The 25,532-nt window shown below is 34.1% G+C and overlaps 4 protein-coding genes across 4 annotated transcripts; 3 read left to right on the top strand and 1 right to left on the bottom strand.

Moving 5' to 3' along the window:
• On the bottom strand, nt 1,806-3,109 carry LOC18585939 (formin-like protein 20). The gene has a single exon (XM_018129392.1). The coding sequence runs from the start codon at nt 2,985-2,987 to the stop codon at nt 2,040-2,042; it is 948 nt and encodes a 315-aa protein (XP_017984881.1). The 5' UTR covers nt 2,988-3,109; the 3' UTR covers nt 1,806-2,039.
• On the top strand, nt 6,982-11,380 carry LOC18585941 (peroxisomal nicotinamide adenine dinucleotide carrier). The gene is made up of 11 exons (XM_007009026.2): nt 6,982-7,266; nt 7,374-7,451; nt 7,800-7,874; nt 8,600-8,730; nt 8,922-8,976; nt 9,401-9,511; nt 9,916-9,984; nt 10,052-10,159; nt 10,285-10,353; nt 10,602-10,656; nt 10,963-11,380. Exons 1-11 carry the CDS (start codon nt 7,186-7,188, stop codon nt 11,154-11,156), a joined length of 1,026 nt encoding a protein of 341 aa, XP_007009088.1. The 5' UTR covers nt 6,982-7,185; the 3' UTR covers nt 11,157-11,380.
• On the top strand, nt 11,848-14,628 carry LOC18585942 (probable signal peptidase complex subunit 2). Its single transcript, XM_007009027.2, has 5 exons — nt 11,848-12,044; nt 12,172-12,323; nt 13,091-13,172; nt 14,067-14,209; nt 14,307-14,628. Exons 1-5 carry the CDS (start codon nt 11,943-11,945, stop codon nt 14,401-14,403), a joined length of 576 nt encoding a protein of 191 aa, XP_007009089.1. The 5' UTR covers nt 11,848-11,942; the 3' UTR covers nt 14,404-14,628.
• LOC18585943 lies at nt 15,917-21,065 on the top strand. The gene is made up of 4 exons (XM_018129375.1): nt 15,917-16,584; nt 16,748-16,863; nt 19,093-19,336; nt 19,508-21,065. Exons 1-4 carry the CDS (start codon nt 16,198-16,200, stop codon nt 20,870-20,872), a joined length of 2,112 nt encoding a protein of 703 aa, XP_017984864.1. The 5' UTR covers nt 15,917-16,197; the 3' UTR covers nt 20,873-21,065.

A 25,532-nucleotide genomic window follows, 5' to 3' on the forward strand; every position in this document is an offset into this window, starting at 1 on the left:
AACTTTTCTTTCCTTTATGAATTTCCTTTTGATGGAATCCTTTCTCAAGAGCAATGCTCACCGCAAGAAATTCACAATCCGAGTGAACTGATCAGATAAAAACATGGTCCTGACTCCACAGTCTTGAATCCTGACCCTGTCCAAAAAAAAGGGACCATCGGCCCGACAGAAAATCATTTCGACATGAGCACCCTGGGCTCCATAGACCCAAAGCTCCACCCATGAAAACAGCTCTTTGCTTCAAACTGAACCCAAATCGTTTGGACATTTTCAGAAAAGGGTGGGTCCCTCGATCATTGAATTGGCCAGTATAGACAAACTCAGGCCTAGCTTTAGATTTTTACTTTGCAAATTTCGATTTCCTTCTGTTAAGAGGTTTGATGGTTGGCAACACTTTGATCTTTACACTGTTCAATTGCTGTGGACTTGAATGAGGCTTGAGTTGAGCCTAAGGTTGTATATTTAGAAAGGATGGAGGAAAGTTCTTTTTGAGTTCATTTTTGGGATTTTAACATTCTTTGAAATCAGGATATTCAAAAATTTGGAACATGCACCCATAGGATGAATGAACAGAATGAACTCTTAAGGTAAATGACTACAGAAGAACAAAAAACCGGGTAAGAAAAGCAACCAGAAAACACCCTTTGTTCTATTAACATCAAAGAACAACTTATAAGAGAGAGGCAACATAGGGATGGTAAACAAGCAGAGAGTGAAGGGAAGCAATGGTGATAACGGGGAGCGTAACTGGTCTCGGAGTAGGAATTACACTAGCAACAATGATGCAGGCAATAGAAAATAAGCACGGATAGCATTTGACACCAAAATCTCTGGTCTCTTGGCACCACTAATAGGTTTTTTTGTTTGCATCCACAGTGATCATGAATCATACAAAGATTCTAACACACATGTAACAGCATGCCACCAACCTTAATATCCTGGAGTCAAACAAGAAAAGTTCTTCTAGGTTCCAAAGGAGAAGAGGGCACCATGGAGAAATACCCTCCCTAACATGAGAGCTTGTTATTTGTTAACTACTTGGATAAAAGAGCACACAAGTGGTAACAACTTGAGTAAAAGAACCTGTACCGAGTCGATTAACAGTTTACTTCTTATTTATTTTGACTTTCATATCTACAAGGCAAAACAAAGCTTGATAATACTTTAATAAACACACAAAGGAACTAGGTGGAGCTCACAGCAAGCTGCATATGACAGCTAAAGAAGAAAACTTCATAAAGCCTTCCGAGTATCACTCACACCAGCAATTCAATTCACTATGAAGAACTATAGCTTAGAGGAACTAAAGCTGTAACTTCCAAAATAGAGCAAGTCTACGAATATGATTTCCAATCTCAGTTTTTCACACACCCAATTAACATAAAATGATTAACAAAGCTTGGCCTCAACCTAACCCCCCCTATCATACACCCTTCTTTGTCATAAAAAAACATGACTTTTAATCTAATAAGGCCTCACTGGCAGTAATTTGGTTCATAATTCAGCTCAATACCCATTCAACCTCCAAACAAAAGCCATCAACATAAACTTAAAATAAAAAAAATACAAAAAAAAAAAAATTCACATCAAAATGGTATTCTACATGATCTTATATTTCGATTCGGTTTAACATAAACAATGCAAAGTCTTTCGAGCTTCATCAGGCAAAGACACAAGAATGCAAGCGTTTCTGAACCAACCCAGCTCGACATGGCCAGTGTTAATCCTAATTTTCAAGTTAATCAGCTAGCATCATATACAGTAACTCAGAAAACAATCTACAATCAACACACAAAATGCGAAGATTCAACATAAACGGAACAACAAAAGTTAAAACTTATAATTAAACACTAACAATTTATTCTCGAAGCAGAAGAAATTAGCACATAAAAAGCATTAAAGAGTTATTCTCCGCTCACTCTTTTTCTCTGCTGATTTTTATCCCAACCATTAAAAACCCAAACCCATCAGATCACAATTATTTACATAAGTATTTATAATTATACGCCATGAGCATCATCATATCATATAAAAACCGATCAATAATCCGGACGATGATAATCACTGTAATCATCCCTCTCCTTTGACGCCACGTCTTGCTCCACTCTTTCACCAATCTTGTCTTCTTCGTATTTCAATCCTTCTTCCAATGCCAGTCCACCTAAAGCCCCCGCGACTGCTCCAACAGCCAATCCGGTCCCGAGACCTATTTTGGAGCCTCCTCTAGGCTTCCAATCGTACGGAGAGTAATCTACTGGAGCCGATGGGGTGCCGTAGCCGTAAGACCGTTCGAAGAAGGGGCGTGGAGGCATGGGCGGTGGCGGAGAGGAATAGTAGTGGCTGGAGAAATAGGGAGAGTAAGCGTCCGGGATGGAGGAGTACGACGGTGGAGGAGGAGGAGAGGCTGACGGTTGAGGTGGCGGCGGGGGAGGAGGAGGAGAGGCTGCCTGTGGAGGAGGCGGCGGGGGAAGAGAAACGTAGGGCGAGTACCTTGGTGGAGGAGGGGTATTTGTGTAATAATAGCTAGGAGGGGCAAAATGGTAATCGTGAGGTGGAGCAAGTGGACGTTCGCGGATGCCGAGTTTCACCCGAATCTTGCCTTGGGGACGACCAGATGGTCGGAGGACAGAAAAGGTCCGGATCTTAGAACCATCTTCCGGGTCGGGTAATTCTTTGAGTTCAACCCGGAGGGTTCCGACAAGAGGCTTCGGAGTTTCCGAAGGCTTGGAGTGGAAGATCTCGAGGGTAAGAACGGCGTCGTACAGAGGGACAGCGAGGGGAAGGGTAAAACGCTCGTTCCAGACCGGTCGAGTTGAACCGGAATCGTCTGAGCGGGTCGAGAGACGTCGGTCCGGATTGACCCAGAAGACTGCGTAGGGCTTGAGATCGCCGTTTCGCCAGTTGACGTTTTTCAGATGCTTGGCTGAGACGATCGTGAGATCGAGGTCGAGTAGCCTTGGTGGCGGCGGTCGAGAGGAAGCGGCCATGGCTGCGAGATGTTAACGTGCAACGGGTAAAGGGGTGCGCAGGATAGCTGGATTGTTTTTTGATGGAGAGAATGCGGAGAGTGGGGGAGACGGTTGCTTGGGAAGAGGAGAAAAGTGTGATAGTAATGAAATGACGGTTTTAACCTTGCTTATTGTTGAATTTCGCGGGGCTTGGAAGGGGACGTGGCGAAATGTCATTGGTTCAGTACGATCTTTTTCTTTTTATTTGATGATTTATCTTATTCTTTTGTTTAACATCAAAGCATACATTCTCCTATGCAAGGACAACAAGAATAGTTTTTAAAGCATCCAAAGCATATATATTTGTTCGTTTATTATCCACACCTTTCTTAAATCTAAGATTTCTTTGAATTTGATTACCTAATATAATTAGCAACTTGACACTATGGGTGTTTTTTAAACATAAGTATAAGACAATTTTCTATCAACACCCTTTGATAGTCTGTTGGATTATTGATATATATATGCTAAAATTACAATAAAATAATGCAAGCTTACACCTATAAGATATTGAAAGGCCAAACTACAGTATCCGTGATTTTGTCGGCTCCAAAAAATACTCATATATAACATTGATTTATCATTTAATCAAATAAAGATTAGTCTCTCTTAAAATACATAAACTCATTGAAATTAAATTGAGTCACGTCCAAAGAAGAAAGAAAGTATTAGTCTAGTTCTATAACATAAACTCCTAATTACCAACAAGTTCAGCGGTGTGCCTTAAATTTTCCACTAATATCATAGAAACTGTAATATGCCCTTCACCCAGAACTGCACCTTCAACGAACCTGGCGAGTCCGAGTCTATTGCATTGTCTTTCCCCTATTTCTTTAGGGAAGGGCACCTTGGCTCTGCCCACCACGACCACGCCCCTGGAAGGCCCGGGATCACATTTAGACGGCACCCTGATGACTTCCAGGCTCAAGAAATTGGATTGCAGGGGCACACGGTTTTTCAGTGGGATGTCGAACCGTTCGTTCCATATCACGTCCGGGTACCCTCCAGCTTCTTCTGTCAGGTATTGGGTTCCAGGGTGGATACTTGCGAAGACTCGGTAGTTCCTACTGGTCACACCAGGGTACTGGCTTGGTGGGTCGATGCCTTCCGTACTGTGAATGATTAGTATCAGAATGTAGTCTCGTTTAACATCCGGCTCTTCTTTTCTGAAATTTCTGATAAAACTAGGAGGATATAATCTTTTAACCTGTTCAACTCTGTTCTCCCTGCCAATCTACACAAAAAAAAAAATTATTATTTGATATAATAATTAACTTTATTGATTAAAAAAAAGTAAAATTTGAAGTCTTATTCAAATAGGGTTTAGACTCATAAATCTGATTTCGGATTTAAAATTTTGTAATAAAGATAGTTAAAAGTAATCATAATTAAGGAGTCTGCCATTCACAAGTTAATACTAGATTCAGAATTTTACCATAAAAGTGACTAAAAGATAATTATAAAAAAATCACATTATATATCTTAAATTTTATATATATAATAATAATAAATTAAATTTAAAAATAGAGAATAACGGCCAACTCCAGCATTGAATTACTTTTGCTATTCAATTAATTGAAAAATTTTATGGCTCCGCCATTAAAGTATTTTTTCTATTCAATTAATCAAAGAAATTTATCGATAATTTTTGTATAGTAATAAAAGAAAAAACAAGATGGAAAATATTATTTAGAAGAAAATTACCCATAGGTTCTGGCTTGATTCCACCATGATCTCTGACTTGAGAAAAATAAAGAGTCGAAGAAGCAAAGGGGAACAAAGAGGAGGTTGGCTTGGCTAGTTAATAGTATAAAGGTAACTAAAAATAGTTTGGGTGGAAAAGGATGTCTCTTTATAGAGTTTAGATTCGATTAGAATTTGCTTAAAGGTCTATTAATTATTATTACTAGATAAAGTTTGTAGAAATTTTATTTAAAAAAATATTTTTGTTGTATTTAATACATTATTCTTGCCAAATTCAAATATAGGCAATATATTAATTGTAATGATATTCTCTAAATAACATCTTAATAAGTGCTTATAATTAGTCTTTAATATTTGTCTATAATTAGGGTTTCTTTTGATACTTAATATTAGTAATAATAAATAGAGACAATGCTCGAAAAAGCTATTGATCTATTAAAGTAAATTTAAATAAGTCATTATTTTTTTATCAAATTATTATATTAACTTTTATGATTAATAATTAGTTAATTGTCATTAATCAATATATTTTTTGTGACAATAACATTACATTAATGTGAAAGATAAAAATTTTTATATGATTATATATTTACATTATACCATCATGTTACGTTATCATTAATTATGATATGTCGATATATCCTATTATTATCAATTATAACATGTCAGAATATCACATCAACGTCAGGTGATATAAAATGATAAGTGATATTATAAATAAATTAATCATTAATCATAAAATTTTATTTAATTTAAAATAAAAATATAAAAATTTATTTGATATAAAATAAAAATATAAAAACTTAATTGAACGTAACAAAAATTAAAAGTTTATTTGAATTTTTTTAAATAGTTTAATTTTTTTAAAATATTATGTCTAATAAATATTAATTGGAAATTCTTATTAGGCATAATTTACTTGAATAACTAAATTTTATTTGTTAAACAATACTAGCAACTAATTTTGTGGAAAATAAATATATTAAAATAATTGAAATAATAATATTATAAATTATTTTTAATTTTTAAGTATTGTACTCCGATGCACATCTATTTCAACAAACTCAGCACACCTCCCGATGAGGACAATTCTGTAGTTAAATCAAACAACGGAGGACAGATTGGTCAAATTGGCTTTAAAAGAGGCGGACGACACCTAACTGGCATTTAATTTTGGGTGCATGAAGTACAAAGGATAGAAAATGAAAACACAAATTCCTACTAAGTGTAAGTGATAATCTATATTAATATTTAAGGTCACTAGATGCTATATGGTATATCCTATAGCTTTAGGACTATGTCAATAAAAATATATCATTAAATGTGAATGTTGACTTGACTTTTTTAAATGACGAGATAGGTTGAATGAGAAAAATATTTCTTTTTTAACACATGATCATTATAAACATTCAATTTATCATGTTAAAAAAATCGTGTTATCTATATCGAGAATAAAAGATACTAGTTAAGATTAATAATTATTAAGATTATGTATGTTATGTATCATTTTTTTTATCTACATAAATTTTTATTAGAATAAAAATAATAAAATATGAACTTATTTGAGTACAAAAAATGATAGTTATTTTTTTGTAGATTTTCTTAAATAACGAGATTAATAGAGCAAGAACAATTTTCTTTTAAGACATAATTACTACAATTAGTCAATTTGGTCATGTTAAAAAAGTCGTGTCATTTATCATAAGTGCAGAGAATGCTAGCCGATAATAAGGTCATATGTGCCAAATAACATCTTTTTATCAATATAAATGTTTATCTAGATAAAAATATAAAAATATGAATTTATTTAGATACAATAAAATGATGATTTTTTAAAATATATATAAAACAATTCACTCATTTATTTAGCATTTTAACTTTAATTGAAATTATATTTTTCATTTAATACACTATTCTTGTCAAATTCAAAAAAAATTAATACATTAATTATAAAAACTTTTCTATAAATATCCTTTTAACACGTGTCTTCAACATTTATTTTTATTAAATAAATACTTGCAAATATTTATTTAAATATCACTTTAATATTGTTTGGTTTACCAAATTTCAAAATAAATTTTATATTTACATATTGTTCTCATCAAAATCAAGAAAAAAAATTCATTAGTTTCGTTAACATTACTCCATCTTAAAATAGTATGAGTAGACATATTACACTTAAATGAAATTAAATTGTTTTATCGACTAGATGTTATAATATTTTTTTGTTTATAACACTTGGCAGTTATTACACTCTTCGTTCCCTTTCATTTTCTTTCTTAAACGGAACAACTAGGAACCAAAAACCAAACGGGAAGGTCCCCATCTCCCCGCAAAATGTCTTAATACGCTTCCTTCGCTTTAGCCAAAGTCAGAGATAGCTTTGTTTAGATCTCTTTTTTATTCTCTTTTTCTCTGCTTTTTCTTAAAATCCGAACACCAGATTTTCTCGGGAAAGTAGGGAGCGAAAACGATGTCGGACGCTTTGATTAATGGATTGGCGGGAGCCGGTGGAGGGATCATAGCTCAGCTCATCACGTATCCTCTTCAAACTGTACGATTCTCTTTTTTCTGTTTCTTTTCTTTTCTTTTATTTCCTTTTTATTTTTCTTTATTTTTTTATGTAAATATTTCTGTTCTGCTTTTGCTTTGATCTAACAGGTAAATACTCGTCAACAAACAGAACGTGATCTCAAGAAAGAGAAACGGAAACTCGGAACCATTCAACAAATGTCCCAGGTCTTTTTTTTTTTTCCTTTTTTCTTTTCAATTTTTGGTTAGATTATGGTTTCACGTTATAGTTAACGGAAGGTTCTGAACATTTAACGGATTATGTTGACGGAGTTCAATTTTTGAGCCTTTTGAGTTAGGTACCGTTTGAATTTGGATAGAAAAACAAATAATACTACTAAAAATTACGCTAAAATTGTTGTTGTATCTTAGTTATTTGTTCATTTTCAATTAATTATGGTTGTGTTTTTGCTTTTGAGCAAGTTTTTGTGAAAAACTAGTAAAAGCAACAATCGTACTGAGTTGTATTAATATTTGTGTTTAGTCTTGAAATTGCTTTGCTTACTTGGTGAGTAGGTTGTAAATCAAGAAGGATGGGAACGTTTGTATGGAGGCTTAACCCCATCTTTAGTTGGTACAGCTGCATCTCAGGTGAGACCTTTTAGATTTCTAGCACAAATGTTTTTTTTTTATTATATTGCTTTGGCTAGAGTACTAGGAAAGTGTTAAGTGGAAAAAAAATGAAAGTAAATATTAAAGAAATAATGCTGAGAAGTTTTTTTTTTTTTGTTGCTTGTTGTTTGAGTACTGTTTTATTGCTTTGTTTGGTTGCCGAGAGTGTGATGGGAGAAAAGATAAGTGGATTTGTGAACTTAAGAATACTTGAAATGAACTGAATTTCGCATGTTATGATTTAGTTTTGCATTGAAACCAAGGAAAGTTGGTTATTTTCCCAGATTTTTTTTTAGAAATTTTCTGCACTCTTTAGTTTTGTTAATATTTATAAGAGTTCAATATGCTGAATACTATATAAAATCCAAACTGAAGTTAGTATTGAGATTAATTACCATAAAAGTTAGGGTTCATATGTCCTTATTGATTTGAAGATGCTATTGAGCTAAATAGAATTCCTGATCTCTATCTTGGGACCTCTTTGGAGGATAGTTTCCATATAGTTATTTTTGTTGCTTAATTACATTCTTCTATAGATTGTTTCGTGAACTGGACTTTCTTACTCGTCTAGCTGTAGAGTGGATTGCATGCTTTTAGTTTAGATAAACTGATTTCTCTATCTGTAAAGTGACAGTGTAAATTTGCACCATTCTATTTGTTTAGATTTTATGGATTTATAAATACTTACTATTTCTATGGTACAGGGTGTTTATTACTATTTCTATCAAATATTCAGGAACAAAGCTGAAGCTACAGCACTCGAACGCCAGAAAAAGGGGATTGGTGATGGATCAGTAGGGGTGCTTTCGTCACTTATTGTAGCTGCTTTATCTGGGTAATTTAGTTTTATTTTTCTTTAGTGTTGCGTCAAATCTGGTTGCTTGTTATAAACTTTTTGAAAGCTTTGTCATAAACTGTGAAGCAATTGTGTAAATTTCTTATATATGATATCTACAATTGCAGTACTAAATTTTTCTTCCCCGTATACCTGTGAGCTAAACTATGCTTAATCATTTCTCTGTGTAGGTGTGTAAATGTGCTGTTGACGACCCCCATTTGGGTTATTGTGACACGCATGCAGGTAAAAAGCAAATATGCATTGCAGAAAGCTTCTTGCTGTAAAACATAGAAAGAAAGAAAGAATTTTAATATATGCATTCTTAGCACAGTCCATGAAGAAATTTATACCTGAATATCTATTACATAAGTGGGGTGCTTTGGATCTAGGCCAATGGCTTAATTCTCTAATTATTCTAGATTCCCAGGCTAGAATTATACCTTGAGAGAATAGGGTCAAGTTATATGGCCCCTTGCGTGTAATTACATGTTCTTGATCAGTATGCTTAACATTTGTTATTGCTTAGCGTCTGCACTTTTGTTTTAGATCACACATAAAGATTTGTACATCTTTAAAGTTTTGATTATGCACTGCAATTTGAAGGCACCTATTTCTTTTTCAGTTTACATTTTTGTTCATAATTAATCAAACAACTATTGTGCTGCAGACTCACAAAAAAATCTTAAAGAAAGACCATTCTAATAGGTCGACAACTACTGCTGTGGAGGAAACAGTTCTTTCTGTCATTGAGCCTCTTCCTTATGGAACTAGCCATGCGGTGAGCACAGTTGCTTGTTTTATATGGTTCTTATGTATTTAACTAAAGGCATTAAAGCTCATACAAGTTCTCTCCAGTGGAAATACTATTTTAGAATTAACATATGTAATTTGTAGTGAGTGTAGTTAAGAACTTAAGGTCTGAGAGTAAATCGGTGATTGCCGAATTGATTGCTTGAGACTAATGTGTATGAAGTTGGAATGCAGTGAAAATATTTGTCATATTATATCATCAGAATGTTCTTATTGTTTGGACAGGAAGATTTGTTCATTATGTTTGCATGGTCAATACTCATAAATATCTCAAAGATTTGGATTAATTACTTTGAAATTTTGTTTCATTGTTGATGTCAACCAAAATGCAAGATTTTTTGTTACATTTTTTTGGTTATGGAATACTTACAGATTCAAGAGGTCTATGATGAAGCTGGATTTTGGGGCTTCTGGAAAGGTGTATTCCCATCATTGATCATGGTATGTGAGAAGTGACTATTACATCTGCTAAGGGAGTATCACTGATTGTTCCTGCTGTTACTCACAGGTGAGCAATCCTTCTATACAATTTATGCTGTATGAAACGATGTTGAAGAAGCTGAAGAAAAGACGATCTCTTCGTAAGAAGGGAAACAATGGAATAACTGCTTTGGAGGTTGGCTCTGAGTTCATCTCTCTTACTTTACTAATAATTATGTCATCTTCTTATGTCAGTGTTCCTTGTAAATGTCTTTTCTTTCTCTAGTTTTAATCTCTGAGTGAGTTGTCTAATTATGCCAGATATTTCTTCTTGGAGCTTTGGCAAAACTTGGAGCTACTGCTGTGACATATCCTGTTCTTGTTGTAAAGGTATGGACCATATGACATGTAGAAGTGCATTTTTTTTAGATAAAAAAACAACTTGTTCGGAACCATCATGAATCAATCGAAATTGGATAAAGGGTTACGAGTATTATAAGACTAGCAAAAAAGAAAAATCCTATGGCCTGCCAAAATCATAACTCTGAACCATGGCCCTTGCATTGGTCATGATAACCTTATATTTATCTCTCGAAAAATGATTCAATGTCTTATCCATCTCCTTGTTGCCTTTACAGTCGAGACTTCAAGCAAAGCAAGTTACAACTGGGGACAGAAGGCATCATTACAAAGGTATGAATCAATATGGTGAAGTTCACATGATATGAATGTTTTCACTATTACCTCAAAACTCCAGGTTCTTTAACTATGCTATTTTATTGATGATATTGCCTGGTGAATGACACTTAATACAGGCAACCTGTAAGGTTGTTGCCTTGGCATTGTTTCTGTTGGAAAATGAAACAGGATGATGAAATCATGTAGAGGATCAAGGCTAATTCTATAGCAGGGTTTCGATGAATGCAAATTCTGCTTGTTTTGTGTTTCTTCTATTCTTTGAATTAATTTGTTCTATTCCCATCATGTGCATCAATATAGGGACTCTGGATGCTATTCTGAAGATGATCCGCTACGAAGGCTTCTCTGGCTTTTACAAAGGTATGAGGACGAAAATCGCACAAAGTGTTCTCGCTGCTGCTGTACTGTTCATGGTTAAAGAGGAACTCGTCAGGGGTGCTCGACTGTTGCTTATAAAGGGCGGCATCAACACCGTGAAATCCAAGCCTCCTTGACTGAAACTTGCCGCGCTCTCTCCCACCTGGCCCTCCAACTCCTATTTATTTCAAACACTAGTGAGTTGTGTTGGTCCAAAATATTCAAATTGGATTATAGCATTAACAGGCATGTACCTTGAAATAAAAGGGATATATAAAAAGATTAATTATTGAAATGAATTAATATATGGTTCTATATACAGTTCAAAAATTTATCCTTTAGGAACCTCTTATTCCTTGAATTTTCTGTGTAAAATGGTCCATGGCTCAATTTTTGGTTTAGCTGAAGAATTAACCTATTTTCTTTTCTTTCATATTGGGCCGAGAAGAAATATCGATGGGAAATGATAGACGCTTGTACCGTCTCTTTTTCTTTATTCATCTTTCGTTTCGGGAACATCTCGTGAATAAACCGCATCTATATTATAAGAAATAGTATGGAATATATCATATAATATAGTCTTCTCGTCTATAAACGAGAATTTTTGTTTTCTCAAAACACCTTATCTGAATCATAATTTTACCTTAATTCTTTCTACAAAAAATTAAATATGAAAGTTTTAATTTAAAATTTTCAATTTTTAATATGGAAAGATTTAACTTCTTATTAGAACGAATTATTGACTAAAAATGAAAAATAAAGAAAATGCCCAATGGACTGACCAAGAAACGACACCGTTCCGGTCCTTCGTAACGTCAAACTTATAAACCTTGACTTGATTGCTACACTTCGAAGCCCTCTGTCTTCCTTCTCTCGTCTCAAACTTACCGGCAGCGCCATTTCCATACCCAAGAAAACCAAAAATGCAAGAAAAGAAGGCAGAGACGGGAACCAAAAACGCGAAGAAGGCGAATCTCTTAGATCACCACTCCATCAAACACATCCTCGACGAATCCGTCTCTGAGGTAAAAAAATTTGAAAATAAAAAAAAAGAATCAAAACAACCCTAGATCCGTTAATCTTCACAATTACAGCTGAATTTTTGAATAATTATCTCTATTTTTCAAAAATTTATTTTGGATTTTTAACTAGATTGTTACGAGTCGTGGATATGTTGAAGATGTGAGGATGAGCAATGTCAGATTACTGCTTGGAACGATTATAATTGTAATCGCTCTCTTCGCTCAATTTTACAAGAAGAAGTTCCCTGAGAACCGTGATTTCCTCATCGGCTGCATCGTATTATATCCTTTTTATCATTTGTTTTTATTAGAATTTGATGTTTATTGAGGAATGTTTTGGTTTACTCTGAATTGAATTGAAATTGTGATGATAAACTGGGAAGAAACCAGTTTAGGTTCTGTTTGGTTTGTTACTTTAAAAGTAAAGTGTAATATGAGAAATCATATTTATTGAAATGAGCAAACGGATAAAATGTAATACATATCTATACATAGTTGATCCATATGAAGGTGAAATCACGTTCTTTGTTATTCACAATGAGTTGAAATGTTAAAATTTTGGTTATTATGTTAAGATATAGTATTTCTATTGTAATTTTTACTTCTAGAAGTAAAAGAGAGTAGTCAGAGCAACAACCAATCCTAGTCTCACATATGTTCTAACATCTAAGTATTTGTTTTTGTTCTGTTCATATGAAATTTTGCCTTGTGAAACTAAATTTTGTTGGAAATTCCCAACTATACTGTGAAAACTATTTCTGGTGATTAGGGTTTTGAGGAAGAAATTTGCACCTCACATTTGACCTTAATTTAGCGTCTTGGCTTCTTTGTCTTAACCTTTGAATAGAGACCAAAAGGATGACAAACTTTTCTTTTTAGTTTCTAATGCTTAGTGCCTGAAACCATATGGTCAGAGTGTATGTACTTCTAAGACAAGATGGTTGAAAAATTCCATCTTGATTTCCTTTTTTCCCATGCTTTTCTTGGCAACCAAATTGTGTCATTTTTTTATGTTACTTTCATGTTTCTTTGATCCTTGACTCTGGCAAGTATATAGTTTTCAATGGATTACTCCAATTGATCATCTACACAAAGGAAAAGAATGCAATTCTATTCACTTATCCTCCTGCTGTAAGTTCCTCTGCTTTCTAATCAAACATTTCATTATGTTAATATCTTGTGCTATGCATTGATTTTTTTCCCCTTTAAGCTGAGATTATCTTCTTGTGTGATTAGTTTGGACTTGGGTCTTGATGTGCGTAAGCCCATGATGTGGAACTTTCCTCAACATTTGCATGGTTACTGATTCTCAAGATTACCATCTAACTCTATTTTATCTTGTTGGCATGATGATATAGGCTTGAGTTTGGCAGTTTTTAATGCCAATTTTCTGTCATCTTACATTGAGGCCAAGTTTCTATTAGAAAGTTAGAAAGTATTTGCATCATACACGAAATTGAAGGAGAGCAACTTAATTCTTATGCATGTTTTGTTTTTTGTCCATCATTAGCTCAGTTCTATGCTTTTCATTCTACTGCCATATTGCTTATAAAAGTTTCTTCCATAAAAAAAGATGAAATAGTTTAATGACTTTATCTACTTTTATTGTGTGTTCTTTATAGTGAAACCGTTACATTTCATCCTTAACTTTTTGCAATGTTGCCCTTCTTTAGTCTACAAATGCTTTATGCTTAGAGTAATGATGTGGAATAATGCCTAGCATCCCAATAGATACCTAGACTCTTGAATATTGCCCAAGGTAATTATATTTCTTGTACAAACTCAACGTACACAAATTTCTATTATTGCCTAACCTCTATGGTCTTTCAAAAATGTCGTACATAGTGTGGGCATATGCTTTTTGTGTGCCTTTGGCTAAAGGGAACTTTCAATATTAAAAGATAAAATCCACCCTAACCAATGGACCTAGTTTTTTAAATACCTAAAATGCCCTTCATATTTGCTTGCGCACAACGCCCTGTGTGTGTTGTTTCCTACATCTAAGTATTGATTTCATGTTTGCAGGGATCTGTCACCAGCACCGGTTTGGTGGTCTCCTCAAAGTTGCCTAGATTCTCTGATCTCTATACACTTAGTATAGCAAGTGCAGATCCCAAGTCAATATCTGCAGGGAGACCAGTAGAGTTTACCAAAAGTGTTACCCAGTGGTATCTCCTGTTTCCTTCTCCCTTCTCTCGCTCTTCACGCTCATGTTTGCACAGCTACATACAGTCCCTTAAATTCTGACCTGTCAAAATATTGCAGGTTTACCAAGGATGGAGTATTGGTGGAGGGCCTATTCTGGAAAGATGTTGAAGCACTTATAAATGATTATGCAGCCGAACCAAAGAAAAAGAAGTGATCTAGACAGCAAAGCTTGCTTTGATAGGTTACTGGTTAGACAGTAAATTCTGGTCATGTTGTGACTTTGATATAGATATTCTCTAGAATTATTGGTCTCGTGTTGAAATTTTCGAACTAAAACAATCAACTTTGCCTGAAAATTAGAAGACAATGTACATCGTAAGTCAAAAGCGATTTTCTGCTAAATGAAAAGATTTGGCATCTTTAGCTTTTTATTGTTATAGATATAGTGATTATAATTGCAAGTAACGATCATCTGTTCCCTAGTTTAATTGCCAGTAGGACCAGCTTTGGCTGTCAACTGCAGATTTCTGTTGCTTTCGTGGCCCCGCTACTGCCAAACAGATGCAGTTCTTAATGACAGCCAAGGGGTAGTACTTAGACATTTATTTCCATGTTTCATACGGCATGACTAATTGATTTGCTTATTTGTTTTGATACTTATTTTATTTTAAATTGCTATAAATAAGTAAATCATGTTTTAAGTATAAAAGAATACATGATTTATATATAAAATGTATGAACCTTTTTTTTATTTATTTTTGCCCGTATATCGGATTCGGCACAAAGCTAAACCGGAGGGCTAGAAGGGAAAATTTTGACCTTTTATTAGAAGAATTTCAGCTCAATTACAATTTGAGTGAGATAATTTGATTCATTGATCATTGTATAATTTTTTTCTCAGAAAGAATAAAATTTGAATCTCTTTCAAATATATAAAAAAAGTTCTATTTAATTGATATTTTATTTTTTGTAATAAAAAAATAATTGAACTTCGTGGACGGTTGCCTAAATGTTGCACTGAATTGTCTAAAATGAATCTTATAATTAATTTCAAGTCCCACTAAGTATGAGTCATCGCCATCACGGCAATTTGACAAAGGCTCAAACTCAAAACAAGATGACTTCAATGCTCTGGCAAATGCATATGTCACAAGTCATTAACTCGAGGTGAGATGTACAGTGTTCATGTATAAATGTTTAAGTTATTTTTTTATTTATTCGATTATTTTACATGAGAATCTTTAACAATTATTTTTCATTGAAATTCATGATTTTTTATATTTTATCATAATATTATTTTTTAAAAAAATTTAATTTTACAAAATACGTAACATTTACGTTTATAAATTTAAGTATGCATTAAAATCCATCGATGACCTTACTTTTTAATTATTTTTGGTCTGTACCTTATATTTGAATGTTCTCTCTTCAAGCAACGAATATTCCCTGTTGATTATACACCTGTCCCTTTCCATGCCCCTATTTATTATTTTTCCTTCGGAACAATTTTCTTTTTCTCAGTCCACATACAGGAAGTCACTAACAAGTCAGTCTTTCATTGTCACCGCCCTGACGTGGCATTTTCCATTCAAGTGGGGCCCACAACTAAGGGGGGGAAAAAATGAACGATGGCTTGGGCCTTTAACTAATCAATCAAAGCACGGACCTCAACACGGACAACAATTAACCGTAGTTTGTAAAGCACCTTGACGTCCGCCAGGTTTTTCTTATTTTTTTCTCTTTCATATAACCGACTCCAGGGTTTTTTCCTTATCTTTCTTTGTTTACACAAATTCTTTTGTGAAGCAGATATTTATTCTCTCTCTAAAATTTGCCCCTCTCTTTCTCTCTCTAAAGCCCCTTCATTGAAAACTGGCTATTAGATCTCCTCGATCTTCACGTCTTTAATCAAGCCAAATTTCTTTGGTAGATCGAAGAATTTGAAAGAAACTGATTTTGTAGGGCTTTTTTTGTTTCTTTTTGTGAAAATTTTATTCAAACTCAAAGGATGTCTAATTCAAGAAACCGAGAATTTGTTGACGATCACGTGGATCAAAACGGTGACGAATCGTACGATTCATCGGACGCGTCGTCGTCAATGAACGGCGTTGTTGAGACCTCTAGCGTTGGATCTGGAACAACCTCGAGACAAATTGGTGAGATAAGGAATGAAATCGGACTCACGGAACGATTAACCAACATATTCGTTGAGGAAAACGACGGAGATTTGTTGCTTCAACAGAGCGATCGAGAAGATAGGGTTCTGCAATGGTTGCAAGCTTTAGATATGCAAGTAATCGGCGCCTGTCGAACCGACGAAAGGTTAAAGCCTTTGTTGAAAGTCAACGTTTCAAACGGCCTTGCCGAGGATCGATTGTTAGCTCATTTGAGTCAGGTATTTTTGATAGTCTGGAATTTCAACTGGTGTAATTGTTTGAAATTTTTAGGATATAATTTGAAGTTCAGTTTTTCCCATATTAATCGAATTCTAAGATGAAAACTTGGTAGAACTTTATACCTTTTGTGTTTAATTTTATTTGTTTCAATAAAATTTTCAGCACTTTGAGCCATCGGAAGTTGGTATGCTGGCGAGGTGTTTTTGCATACCTTTGGTTTCAATTCGAGTTGGGAAGATTAACAAACAAGGGACTCATTTTTGCCCTACTGCTATAAGGTAATTGAATTCATATTGATATTGGAGTCTCTGGTTTATCTTATATTCATCTGTTCTGAATCTGCCTTGGTGCAATTATGTGAACTCTGCACTTACAATCTATTTATGCAGCGATGCATGATATCGTATTTTGTTGCAAATGATTATCATTTATTTATTTTGTTGTTATTATATAACATATTGTCACACAGCCATATGCTTAAGTGTTGACAATTTATACAATCATTACCGTCAGCTCTTTCTAACCTTTATGGTTGATTTCTTCACTCAATTTTGGAATTATCAGATCAGGTAGCTGATGCTTGGTTTGAAATACTTAAAGACCAATTATAGATATGGTTACAATAAGAAATGCCCATTTCTTTTCTTTAGTTTTGGATCGATTATTCATATTCATTAAACATGCCATTAAATGGCCTTCTTATTTGCTTGTTTTTTCATACTCATTAATCATATTGCATTTTGGCACAATTTATCTTGGATTAGTACATCTCTTTTTTCCCTCTGCTGTCTCCATTTGGGAATTAAGATGATATTAGTTGACTGTATTATGTTATACGGTAATGCTTTTAATATCCCATGCAGGCAGCTGGTTTAAAAATATACATGATTTAGAAATGTTCTGGTCTTTTGCAGTATGTCACACATGTTTACTTCTGTAAGTTTGCATGGCATGTATTTTCATATGCTAATATGTGCTGACGTTTGCCTGTGGCTTTTTTTTTTTTTTTGCATTTTTTCATTTTACTCTGCTAAAACTCTGAGTACTGATTCTTTTATTTGATCTTTGGGCTTGGTCAAGTTACTGAAGTGTTTAATAAGAATCAATGAGCTTCAATTTACTTTTCTGCCATTGTACACTGTCAGTGTTGGATTATTTCTTAATCATAGTGACCTGTTTTTATTGGTTTATTTTTGTGATGCATTAGTCTAGGTAATGGATTTTATAGTGCTTTGCTTTAACAACTACTAGAATGGATTTAATGTGTTAGAATTTGTCCTTTAGTACCAGGTTTACCCTACACATATAATTTCAATGGAAGGTGTATATTTAGTGGTTAATAGTTGGTAGAAATTACAGGGTTCTATTTTAGTTTGTTGTTGGTGATAAATGTTCATGCTTCCAAATAAATATATCTTTTGACTTGTAGGTAAAGTGGGCGTATTCTATAATGATCTCTGAATTATGAGGAAGTAAAGGTAGTTTCATCTCCTATATTATATAGTTTGTTGCTGCTGTTTTGTGGATATATAGGGTTGATATTCAATAAATCAATTATAAGTAGGATTGAGTGCTGATGATATTGTATGAATTACAGTTATGCTGCTTTGTCATTATCAAAAATCTTTATTTTGCTGTAGACTTTGTTGAAACCTGAACTGTATGTTTTCCATATCATTCTTATACCTCATGGTTATTCTTTTGCTAGATAAATGCCATTCATTGTTTTGTTTGATGTTGTTTTATAGTCATGAATTTGATCAAATTCTGGAAGGGGATATATAATAACCTCTTATAGCTGTCCAGTTTTTTGTCCATGTTTGTGTTAAAGAAGTTTGTAAGATGGTTACGTGGTTACCAGATTGTTTTTGAATTGCTGAATACTTGAAAAGATATGATCGGAAAATATATAAGTTGTAAGACTGGGTCTTTAGTGGACATTAAAGTGTTGAGCACCAGCATCTTATTGTTGGTTTGTTGAATTCTTTCTAAGAAAAGAAACTAAATAGTAAGTTTTACATGGTCAATGTTCATGGCAGATGGTACTCTGTGAATCATGTGATTCTTGAGATAGATACTACTGAATTTCTATTAGCGATTTGTTATTATCTTGTTATTCAGGCTTCGTAGTTGCAGCGATACTTATCTATTTGCTAGCTGCAGACACAACAAATTCATTACCATTAAGCTCTCAGCCTCCTCTTAACATCCATAATAATAACAGTCCTTACAAAACCTCTGTTTTTCCTTTTGCCTTTTATTTAGATCTTATTAGGTGATCTATGCTATGACTTTATTCGGTCTTGTTCCTTTTAGAATTCCCGCTAGGGCTTTCTTTGGAAGATTTAAACTGCTGAATCACACAGCATGCCACATGCAAGGTGTAATGTAACACATTTGATGTTTTTGCTAATAACTTAATCTTCTTTCATTGCTGTTTATATGTTCTTGCAATTGCCCTATTTACTTAGTCTAAACTGTTTTTCAATCTTTTTTAATTGACACAGGGGAAATTTAAGTCTTACACTCTTGCCAACATCTGACTTGCGCCTTTTGTTTGTCGGGGATAATGGTCAAACAGAACAACTGTTTACCTTAAGTTGCAAACTTCAGTGTCCTGGTGTTTCCATCAATGAGATCCCAGCAGACAATTCTGGACGATCTTTCCTTGTGAAGATACCAGATGGCAAAGTTTTTTACTATTGGTGCTCAGAGAAGTCAAAGCTCTTGGGTGTTGAATTGCTTTCAAAGGTAATCATGATTTTCTCATTAATAATTGTCCTGTGCAAGTGCACATGTGCATACCTACAAAGAATTTGAATTTTCTTAAATCATCTCTTTAGACCAGTCTAGCACCTCAGCAATCGATATTCAACTCTTAATTCTCTCACTAATAAATATTATGTTTTCTTTACCTGCTAGATGAAGGATTTAATCAAAAGAAAACCATCTATTGCTGAATTAACTGGAATCAGCGAGTCACGACTAGGCTGCTTTGCAGTTCAGCTTCGTGCCTATCTTCTTGGATCAGCAGTGAGTAACACACAAGCAAGTTGTTCGGGTTCGCGTTCACCTAATACTCTACTTGACACCATTGATGTGCACAATGGACAATCTTCATTGACAACATCAAAATCTTTGCGATCCCGCCACTCTAGCAGCCAAGTACTCAAGGTGAATTCACTTCATCAAGGTAGCTTAAGTCCAAGATCAAGTTCTTTCAAAGAGGGTTTGGCCCGAAATTTGTCTTCACTGAGGAGCACTGCCAGGGATAAGATACGAAGGCGTGGGGATAACCATCTTTCAGTAAGTGAGAGCCTTACAACTGCTTCACCTATTACACATGATTCTTTAAGTTGCAATCAAGCTGAAAATGACAAGCTTCCTGATGTCAAGAGTTGTCCATTCACTCCAAACTTGTTGGAATCACTTGGAAAACTTGCTGTTCCACCACCCTTAAGTTCTGTATCTCAAGTTTCCTCCTTAGGACCACCTCTTTTTTCTCCCCATTATTGTTGGTGCCCCCCAGGATCATCAACTCTGCAACACTCAGCTGCTGCGGAGTTCCCAACCTCATCAATTGAATCTCTTAAGCTTCCACCACTTTCTTCAATATTGCCAGCAAATGGTGCTTCCAGCTTGTTGAAACCAACACCACCTCTTGATCTGGCTGATGTTCCGTCATTGGACTTTCCAGCTTTCCTCCCAGAACCATTGGTCCGATTGCCAATGGCAAGTTCACAGCAAATTCCCACCTTCACACCTTTGATTTGTGATCCCATTGTTCATATTCCAGTCATTGATGTTTGCTCTTCAGGACAAGGTTACTTGGTTAGTGCTGGTCCCACGATTTCAACCACAATTTCTCCACTGCATCCTAAACTCGTGAACCCATTGTTACCCGATACCGATTCCATGGTGGAAAAGGGTGCCAGAGAAACTCTCCGGCTGCTCATTAGTGGTTCAACTCAGAACAACCCTCCGTTGATCGATGTATTTCCAGCAGTTCTGACCAATGCTGATGAGAACAAAGGTATCCTTGTCGCTGGAAGCAGGGGCCTGTACAGTGGAACTAGAGACATCAGCGCTATAACAGATGGCATTGCTGCCATGACTTTCGTTACACTCTCTGCAAGCTCCATGGGAGATTGTTTTGTAAAGCATTGTAGCAGCGGCTGCGACAATCCTGACTCGAAGCAGGTGGGATCTAGCGGTTCGGATGAATCTTGTTCAGACAGAGATGGGGCCAAACTTACCGACACGAGAGAGGAAGGAACTAGCGATTAATCGATGATCGATGTTTTTGTTTCCTGTTGTAGATCTTTTTGTTCCTTGAACGAAAATTGTAGATATGAATCTGCGGTTTCGTTAATTTTAATTGTAATTAGTCCCCAATCTTTACCCCATTCGGGGGAATTTGTTTTCTTTGTAGTTCTCATTTTGTTGGAATAAGTTTCATTATTAGTTGAGGGTGTTTTCGCAATTCAGCCATAATTTTTTTAAAAAATTATTCTAAATATTTTTATTTATTAATATACGGTTAAAATCTGAACGAAATTAATAACGAATATATTTCATTCAAATTTTATCTTAATAAAGAAAAAAAAAACCCGTCAATTCTTCAAACCGTTCAATTAATCGGTGTGGCCATCTCTACATGATTGTCACCGTTCATTTATCTTATTATATTTAGTAATATTTTTGTATAATAGTACAGAAAATATTTTCAGATTAGGATATTGTTAATAATACAATTACCGTTATATACATGTCCATCATCTTTATTCAATTCACACAATTGAAAATAGGATATAAATCAGTTAATGCTAATAAAAATTGCTGCCCAAGCTCATAAATGTGTACCCAACTAAAGCGTCCCTAGGCTGTGTTCCGTCAATGTCTCTCTCTTTGCCTGGCAGGCACACCCTTTGGGCGGAGTAAAATACAAGGATGTTGGTAGGGTCCCTTATGGTTAACCTGCCTGTCTGCCAGTGCCATGGCCTGAGAAGACTTTGGGTTCTTAAATGGTGAAAGCTTATTCATTCATTAGTTTTGATTGACTAAAAGGATCTTACCAAAAGAAAAACAAATGGGAAGCTATTTATTTTCTTAGCTTATTCAAACCCCAAAAAGGGGAATAGATTTTGGGACATGAAAAAAGGAAGGTGCCTTATTTATTAAGGGCAAGATATCCTTGTCAGCCAAAATTAAGGGATTTGTTCCAAGTGAAATTATAAGTGTACAACAGGTTGGATGAAGAATAATGGGTTTGAGTTAGGCTTCTACACAAGCAATTCAAACACTGCAACAAATTTGACCCAAAGTTGCTTTTTTAGTAATATTATGAATAAAATATAACTATAGAGATTACGTGCATTAACAAAGGCTGTTCGTACTTTTGATATTATTGAGATTTCGTTTATATAAAAAGATGAAATGTAATTAAAATTTAAATTTATGGTAACTGGGAAAGAGAGAATGGATTGCAATTTGCCAGGTTTGGGTTTCTAGTTTCTGGCTAGGTAAGTGGGGGGACCAAGGATTATGTTTTGGGAATTTGATAGATAGATTCGCCAGCCTGCTTTGCTTTTTAATATTATAAATGTCACATTAAATGTGAAATTAAATGGAGACAGCATCTTCTGATCTTCATGGCAGACTAATATATATATATATATATATATATATACATATACATAAAGCAACTAATCCTGTTGGGGAAGAAAAAAGGAATAGCATCTCCCCAAGATCATAACACTACCCAAATTCCATTGGGACCTAGCAAATTGGAGTGGTGAATGATAGCTAAAAGTTAGGTGATACCCAGAATTTGGAATAACGAAAGAAATGAGCAAGAAATAGCTGTTAATCCATGGAGTTTGATTCATGCTTTTCTCAATTCCATCAAATTCATGTGCTGGATTTCTCAAATCTTTTCACCTAACAGTTTGAAATGTTTATATGTTGAAATCAATGCCTGGATGGTATTTGGAGTCACATCTTCAATGCAAAGGGAGCAAAATGGAATGAGAATGAAAATTTTGAATTCAAAATTTGATTCGGAATTGTTGAATATATTCAAAACAAAGACGATACAATAAGAACATCATATTGATTTGAAATTTTACATACATAACGGGATACAATTAATTAATTAATTTTATGTCGATATAATTTGATTTATTCTCCTATTAAATTCTAGTAAGGGAGAATAAAGCCAATAGTGTGTCTTTCCACATTCATGGCTTTTTCCCTCAGAGCCACTACAATAAAAATTCCAACATGAGTAGGGGGGGGGAGGGAGCTTTTAAGACTCTTGTCTTTGGGAGAAAACCCACTTCCATTGGAATGACTTTAAAATGAGTCTTTTAAGATAATGAAATAAAGCAAAAGAAAAGTTGTTATTCTCACTTCAGTACTCATTCAGTTTTAGCTTGATTGATGGGTATTGCTGGGCCCTGCTGTTGGCTAGCTGAGAAGCTTTATGCCTTTCAATGCCTAAAGGAAGAGCTAAAAAGAATTGAAGTACCTTGCTTAAAGGCTTAAAGTTAATCTCCTTTGCTGGTTTTTCTTATCGGATGCTTCCTTTAATTTGAAGCTAAGATGGCCATACCCCTAGTTAAATATCATCTTACTAGTTGATATGATTACGTGATAGAATCGTAATCCGGATCAAAATTTTTTTAAAAATTGATACTCTAAATATGGTAAATGAAAAAAAATATGATAGACATTGATCTATGGAGTTATGCATTAAGTTTGGTTCTGTTTTTGGTAATGGAAAATTTCCTAATGAGTTGATATGATTATATGACAGAATCAAAATCCAAATCGAAACTTTTTTAGAAAATTATATCCTAAACATCGATTAATGAGAAGAAATGTGGTTGACGTTGATCTATGCAGCTATGCAGTAAGTTTGATTCTACTTTCGACAATGGGAAATTCCCTAACTAGTTGATATGATTCTGTGACAGAATCGAAATCCAAATCGAAACTTTCTTAAGAAATTGATACCCTAAACATTGATCAATGGGAAAAAAATGTGCTAGTCAATTGATTTGTGCAGCTATGCATTAAGCTTGGTTCTACTTTCAACAATGGGAAAATTCCTTTACCTTAAACCTTTTTTTTTTTCATTTTTTGAGATATTTCAAAATGAGAGGTGGCTAGATGGAGAGGACAATGAGAGATTGTCATTGAACAAACATAATTCAATCATATATGATTATTGTGAGATTCACCATGGAAGAAGAGGACGAAGGAGGGAAAAAAGAAAGGTGCCATTTGTTCATCTTAGCCACATGTAGATATAAGGGTGAAATTTCTGTCCAATCTTTGTGGCACAATCTAATCTATCGTTGTCAAGCTAAGTGTTAAAACAGCAAGCTTTATTTGCCAGAGGTTGAAGCTATTTATTAGGCAAAGCTATAAGCTTCATGTGGTCCTTAATGATAAGAAAAAATTCAATAAAGGATAAAAAATTTCAAAATTGTGATCATAATTATTATATTTATACACGTTTGCGCAAGATAGAAGAACTTGAGATTTTATTATAAAAGTTTTATGTCGAAATCTTGAAACGATCGAAAAGAAATATTCGTGTAGATCAAGATAGAAGAAAAATTTCGTGTGGGTTTTTTAAAGATGGAAAAACTCAATAAATGATATAAAAAGTTGTGGATCATGATCGTAAAGGATATTGCATGTAATGATTAGAATTTATGATTTTATTACAAAACTTTTACACCGTAATTTTAAAATGAGCAAAATTAAAAAATATATCCATATAGATCGAGATAAAAAAAAAACCCTCCGCATGGGTTTTTTTTATAAAAAAATCTTAAATCATGATCATCAAAAATATTACATGTAACAATTATAATTTATGATTTTATTACGAAAATTTTACATCGAAACTTTGAAATGGGTCAAGAAAAGAGAAAAGAATTGGTTCAAAACTGTTTGCCATCATTTTTAATTATCCTATGTTAAGACCCAACAAGCATATTGAATCCAAAGACAAAGATTTGTCTCATGTAATGGCATCTTCCTCTCCTCGATGATGCCTTAACATCTAATCCCCCGCCGCAACAAACCAAAGGCAAAAAAAATAAGAACAAAGAAACAACAGAAAATCAAACTAAAAACATAATCAGACAGACACATAGCTAAGACTTGATGTTTGAAGTGAAATCTAAGGTAACAAAATGCAGTTAAAATGTCTTACTCTTAAAAAAAAAAAAGCATTGGATTATTATTATTATTATTATTATTATTAATTAAAGACAGGTGAGCTGGAGAGGAAGGACCATGTTGCTGTCTAAGTGGAGGACCACCTTAAAGTCCATGTGATGTGCCCCCCACCATTTTTGGCTAACATGTTTGGGATTGGGACATTTCCTTTAGATCCAAAGGGAAATTCAAGCAAATTTCTTAGGTTATTTACATAAAATAATTCGTACCCAAACTTTATATTCGAATTAAATGTTAGTATAACATTAAATTTTAGAAAAATATCGTCCTCCTGTGATCTCAAAATTGGACAGACAGGTTAATTATTCATCGATCATAAAAAGTATAATGCTTAAAAAAAACTCTTAAAATAAGCTTTTTATTTTTATATTGCATTCAATCAATCTTTTATATTTTTATTTCAAGTCAAATAAATTCTTATAACTAATGCTTGACTAATTGTTAGTAGTCAAAATGCCGCTTGCTATTTTTATGTCTATGTGAGATTGATGTTAAAAGTGAAAAATGTCATACAGTCACGGTATTATATCATATCAGCATATTACGTCATCATTTATTATGGTACATTAATGTCATGTGGTATAAATGATAAGTAATATTTTGATTAAATCAACCATTAATCATAAGAGTTTTTTTTATTTAAAATAAAAATATAGTGACTTGATTAAACGTAATAAAAGAATAAAGACTT

This window comes from Theobroma cacao, chromosome 10 (genome assembly GCF_000208745.1).
Source record: "Theobroma cacao cultivar B97-61/B2 chromosome 10, Criollo_cocoa_genome_V2, whole genome shotgun sequence".
Classification (NCBI taxonomy): domain Eukaryota; kingdom Viridiplantae; phylum Streptophyta; class Magnoliopsida; order Malvales; family Malvaceae; genus Theobroma; species Theobroma cacao.